At 38.6% G+C, this 6,000-nt stretch overlaps 1 protein-coding gene across 1 annotated transcript in view; it reads right to left on the bottom strand.

Annotated features, from left to right (window-relative positions):
* Positions 1–1,642: 1,642 nt before the first annotated feature.
* The window catches only part of TG (thyroglobulin), a 162,164-nt gene continuing 157,806 nt past the window's right edge, over positions 1,643–6,000 (bottom strand). The window contains exon 48 of the mRNA XM_026841524.1: positions 1,643–1,982. Within this exon, the coding sequence (XP_026697325.1) occupies positions 1,867–1,982 (116 nt within the window). The 3' untranslated portion in view covers positions 1,643–1,866. The remainder of the gene's footprint in view (positions 1,983–6,000) is intronic.

Genomic DNA, 6,000 nt, shown 5'->3' with positions numbered 1-6,000 from the left:
TTTTTTTTTTTTTTTTTTTTTTTTTTTTTAATACAGTGCAGAAGCAAAGACTGTTGGCTGGGAGAAGATGCCTCAATGTTATGATTCAAAGATAGGAAGACCAGTATAGAAAGTGACCTAAAATAGTTTAGATGACTTACAATGCATTTGTTTAATGGATAAAGAAGAACTTTTCACATTTGCTGAAAATTTATGTATATATACAAATATATATATAATAATAAAGATTCACAGGACTATTAGGGTCAAGCCAAGGAGGACCAGGATGCTGATGTTGTGGAAATTAGGTGATAGAACTAGAGGAACACACATTTCTTTAACCCAACTCACTATTAAATGAATATGAAATACTGTAGCTCAGCTTTGGGTCTTCCCAGGGCTGGAGATATGCACATGACTGTCTGCATATGTGGCCATATTTAAAATCATACCTGTTATTAAATAAGAAGTTTTGGTGGAGTGCATTAAGTTTTAAATATTAGACACTGATTTCCAAGAGCAGTCTCAAAATAGGAAAAAGTAAACCCAGTCTTGGCCAGGGAATCAGAACTGCTGTATCTATAGTTACTTCAAGGAAAGCATCCTCTGTCAGGCTGTAAGATCTGGGCTTTATAAAAAGTTCTTAAATATTGTCTTTTTTTCATTACTAGTTAGCCAGCATAGGTAAAGATAATGACGAAAAACACAGTTTGATTTCTCCATCTTTGCTTTTTTATATTTAATCTGTTAACAAGCTTCTTGATTCTTGTTTATTGAACAGGGTATAAGAAGTATGAGTGTTGCACACTTTTTCTTTTAGCTAAGTAAAATCTTTTTAAACCTGGATACATGGCAGACATCAGTAATTGTTCATGCATTGGCAAAGGTCCCAAGCAGCAAACAAAATGTTATGAGTTGTTTTATTAAATAATTTCAACACTGCACAAGAAATTTAAGTCCTACTGAAATCAATGGAAATTTTCCTATTAGTTTCAGGGCAACCTTGGTTTCACTTTTTGTTCTCAGGTATCATGAACACGTGTGTGATATACTGTCGATTGAGGTTTATCTGTTGCCAAATGATCCTAGCAGTGAATTAACAACCTAAGCCAAACTACTTACAGAGCCATTATCGATACCCTATGATGCACTTTTCTTTATGATTCCAAAACTGTTCTGTATCTCGTTTTCTCCTTACAAAAGATGAATGTTCCAAGGACAGCATATTCTAAGCTTTAATTGACATACGTTTTGTATTATCTCTGCTGTGTGTTGTATTTTACCCAAATGGTCTTATACATATTTTCACAGGTGATCATGAGCTGAATATAGCATGTGCATGTGCCTGAGTTCATGTGAACACACTCAGTGCATACTCTTGATTCCTTTCTTGTGTTGTTCTTCCTGGATCTAACCCCTTCCCATTTTGAAGATTTTTAATTTTCTCCAAAATTCCAAACTAGGCTCCCATTCCTATCAGTAGCTTGTGATAGGATGAGTAATAGAAAAGAACAAGTCAGATACAACATCTAGCAAATTTGAGCCTCGTCATCTGAGGGACTTCTCAGAGTTTCAATGTACATCCTTTTCTGACTGGTGGTATTTGGGTAGTTGCAAGAAATAAAGTCCAAGTACGTTTGTTTAGGTTTTGCAGTTTTTATTGATACTTCATTTTTTTCAAATTACAGTTTCTTTTGACCTAAAATAATAGCTGTAAGGCTCATTTTGTGCCACATTCAACAATTTTCTTGACAAGCTACTTTCTTGAAGGGTCTACTTTACTTATTCAGAAAGTTAACTAAAGGAAGCAACTTGTTCATCTGGTGTGACCCAGTTGCATGGATGTAGAATTGCGTGACAAACCCATCCGATAGCACTGACTTTCTGTCATCGGCTGTAAGCCACCTTGTCTCCCAGTGGCTGGCTCTCCCGGGATGTAAGTCCTTCAGTAGGAGCTTCACTAGGGCTGTTTTCTGCAGATGGCTCTCCATTACTTGCACTTCCTGAAATGACAATACAATTAAGATTAAAATAAATGTCATATGTTTGATGCAGCAAGCTAGAATGTATACACTTTGTGAATGACACTTAAGACCCCTTTTATGGAGCTATAAATGTTCAGGAAACTATTTTTCTCAGTTTGCAGCCCATCTGCAAAATGCCTTGGGGTAATGTCAGATCACCTAATGGTAATTAAGTATCATGCTTCCAGCATGCTTTAAATAACTGCCACTGGAGTGCATAATAATTCACACTCCACTTGTGCAAGACGTATTCTCTGTTTTGTATTATCTCCTGATATTTACCTATCAGGCAGAAAGTGTGGGGAACATTATTATTTTGTCTGTCTGGAATACATAAAGCCCAAGCACCCACCTGTGATAGATCTCTTGTTCCCTATTCTTTACCTTGCATAATTTTAGTCTTCCGCCCTTTCAGTAGTTGCAGTTTCCTCAGCACCAAACTGTGCCAAGAGGGTGGACTGATGGTGTTTATTGAATGTATCCTAGCCAGAGTGCTCTCACTGCTGCAAAGATGTCCCTCATACTAAAGGAATCTGTTTTCTAGTGGAGATTTGCAAAAAGAAGGTGTGAATAGAACGCATAAAAGATGAATGCTGACCACAACATTCCTGATTTGGTCTTGATTCAAGTCTGAACTATGAACACTTCCTTTATTTGGACTCTCCTGTGGCTACACATGGTGTGATAGAGCTAATGGCGATGGCTTTTGCTTTGCTAGCGATTGATTTCTCTACCGGTGGGGTCCAGTCTTACTGACTTGGACACATAAAGTATGCCTAAATGTCTAAATTTAGACACATGAGTTAGGCAGACAAGATTTCACTTTGGAGACAGTAAAGGTATCTCCTTCTTCTCAGGTGCAACACTGCTTACAAAGGCACTTATTTTAGGAGGACTGGCTCTGTTTGGATACCAGTTAGATGAGTAAGAGATGTAGAACAGATCCAAGTCTACCTGTTTGGGACGCAATGAGAGGCCCCCTATAAAGGGACTCATTGTAAGGCAGTGCACCCACCACACTACGCAAGGGGAATTTTAGCATTCAGACATACTGTCTGAATATACATAAACATTCTGGAGCTTCTGAATTTCCAGTTGTTAACACAGTCCCTGGAAAAAGCCATCCACAGCTTTTTTTTCCACAATGGCCACTCTTCTTGTTTCTCGTTTTGATGTTTCCCATGGAAACCATCATGATTCAGAATATAAAGCATGTATTTGAAATGCAACCACGGGAACTCCATTTAGTAAATCCAAATCTTTTCAAGCACCCTCACTTCTGTAATTCCCAGGGCAAACTGCCCCCCCCAAAATGGCAACTTTATAAACTGGTTTCAGACTAAATTTCAACAGATTTATAGATCATCTGCAATGAAACAGATTCAAACTTTTCTACATAATTTGTAAAGGTACTGCCATTAAATATCATGAAGAATCATTGCATTTATGACATGACTTTTTAAAAATTATCTTCAATTATAACATACATTTCAACTGTATGCCAGGAACAAATTATACATTCCATCATTAAATATTGCAGTCTGATCACAGAATGAAACACCTACTTCAACTTGGACAATATTTTTACTAAATGGAAAGAAAACTACAGGTAACAGTGAAGCTGGATATATACACAACAGCTTCTAGATCCAGCAGTGAATAACCTATAAGACATGTAACTTCAGCTGTACAAGAGACTGTAAATGAGAGGCTTTATTCCAGAAACTGCAATTTATGAGTTTAGGAGTAACTCAGTTTTCTGTTGGACTGGCACCTAGGGTCTAAGATGAGCATTGAGCCCTTAGTTATCCCTAATTTGACATTTCTATGCCAAGACATTTCACATGGGAGTAAACATAGGATCAAGAAAAAAAAAAATGGAAAAGCCAGCTGCAGTTAGATTTTATGATCACTGGCTTCTTTGCCAGTTCTCCATTTTACTGAAAATTGTTGATTTCTTTTTTTTTTTTTTTTACAGATCACAGATGAAATATGAAGTTGGAAGGGTATTGATTTGAAAAGGAAGAAGTGAGGTAGACAAAACAGGATTCATCACAATTGGTTGAGATTGCATCAGAATAGACCTCCTACAGCTTTGCACTTGGATGTGGAAACTGGATTGTTTCATTAGCAGTGCCTCTTGCTGACACACTTGTAAACTCCATCTACTTGGCATGAAACCACAAATTGCAACCACAATAAATGAGACCAGCAGTCAGAATATACAGTGTACAATGTACAATCCAAAAACACTACCACAAAGATTTATAATTATTGTAAGACAGGAAGCTGATCCTTTTTTCCACTAAATAATTGTTAGATTGGATGTCTCAATAGCTGACTGACAGATAGATCCCCCTCAGGATGAAGTGCAATGTGCCTCATCCAAAAATGGTTTGCAGCATTTCTCTCTGAAATCTAGCATCCAGCATCATGCCAGGATCCCATATGACAGCCTGGCAGCACTCCAGGAACAGGGTCAGGAACAGTCAGGTAACAACCGAGGTGCAATGCTTCAGCTCTGAAGGGAGGTACAGCAAGCTACCTCTGGTGCAAAGAGGCACACCAACCAAGCAGCAACACGAGATGCTTAGGGACTTAAAAATAATTTCAGTTCTCTTGACTGAACATGTTCTACAATCTCAAGTAATGAATTGTATTGATGGACTGACACTGCTTTGGCATGAATTTCAGCACATCCTCTCAAAAAGAAATTTTGAGGGTGTTCAGCCATCAGCATCTGAGGTTTATACAGTCCAGCTGAACTGATGAACATTAAGAAATTATTTCACAAGGAGATGGGCTCAGCTTGTTATCAAGAGACCCACAGCACAAGTTTCTGTAAGTTACCATCCCATGCTGAGGGCTGGAGCAGAAATGGGTTTGATGCGATGTCTATTTAAGTAGAAGTCGCATGAAAAGCTTCAGTATTCCAGGGTGAGATAAGATTAAAGATGACTATCGAAGCAAGGTGACAAGCCAGTGTTGCTATGCAATGGAATTTAGTAGAAGACAACTGTGTGGCTGCATTACCATGGTGCTGAGACCAAGCAAATACTGGCTTGAAGAGCAGGCAGGGTGTACTCACTTCTGCTTGAAGAATAACATGTTGACATGTACTTTTTAAACCTTCTCCCTGACAATCTATACTCCATAAATCTCACACTGTGTGGCTTGTTTTCAAAACTTTGACTCATCTTTGTGAACTCTTTCAGTATGTTTTTCTCTCCCTCGCTCAGTTTTTATGTTTAACATTCAAGTATTTGGTTTTGGCCATTGATGAGGGCAGGATATTGAGCTAGGCAGACTGTTGGACTGGCCCATACACGAATGTTGTGTTCCTATGCCAGTTTGGATGGTTTTAAACATTCTCCATCTCAAAAACAATCTGTCCTAGCAGATATTTTCCCACTTTTTTCTGGATTTTCTGTAAGTGCTGGGAATAGCCTCTGTCCGTGGTGCTCAGTCAAAAGTTCTGCCAGAGCTGTGACTTCAACTCAGGTCTGGCATTACACAGATGCTGTGACCTGAAGTTCCAATAGATCTAGAAGCCCAGAACTGTTTAAACATCAGACTCAAACTTTGCAAATTGGGAATATCTTGATCATCAGTAAGCCATCGGAGAGACCAAAATATCCCCTCTGAGCTTGAAAGACATTGAGAGAAAGACATTCATCAGGAAACTGATGAAAAGGCCTACAGCAAAATCTTGAGTACACTTCTGAAGAAAGACCATGAGTAATGATTCAGGCTGTCTCTTGAACAAGAGCATTGATGCTTTGTGTTTGCATCAGAAACACCAACTTAATGGTTCTGAGACATTACAGTTCAGTGTCACTCAGACATCAGCCTCAGTCCGTTTGAGGTGGTCTGTCAGGCATAGATAGCCTGGGTAGCTTGGTGTCTTGGAGAGTACATTTTGTTCCCAGAAGTGCAAGGCAGAAAGAGCCTGGATTGTGTTCATTCTGAAGATGAATCCTTAGGACATAAAAAACAC

Source organism: Athene cunicularia (genome assembly GCF_003259725.1).
Source record: "Athene cunicularia isolate RWA chromosome 2 unlocalized genomic scaffold, athCun1 chr2_part1, whole genome shotgun sequence".
In the NCBI taxonomy this organism is placed as follows: domain Eukaryota; kingdom Metazoa; phylum Chordata; class Aves; order Strigiformes; family Strigidae; genus Athene; species Athene cunicularia.
The sequence above is the reverse complement of the archived record's forward strand: the minus strand, read 5'-3'. Positions and strand labels throughout refer to the sequence as shown.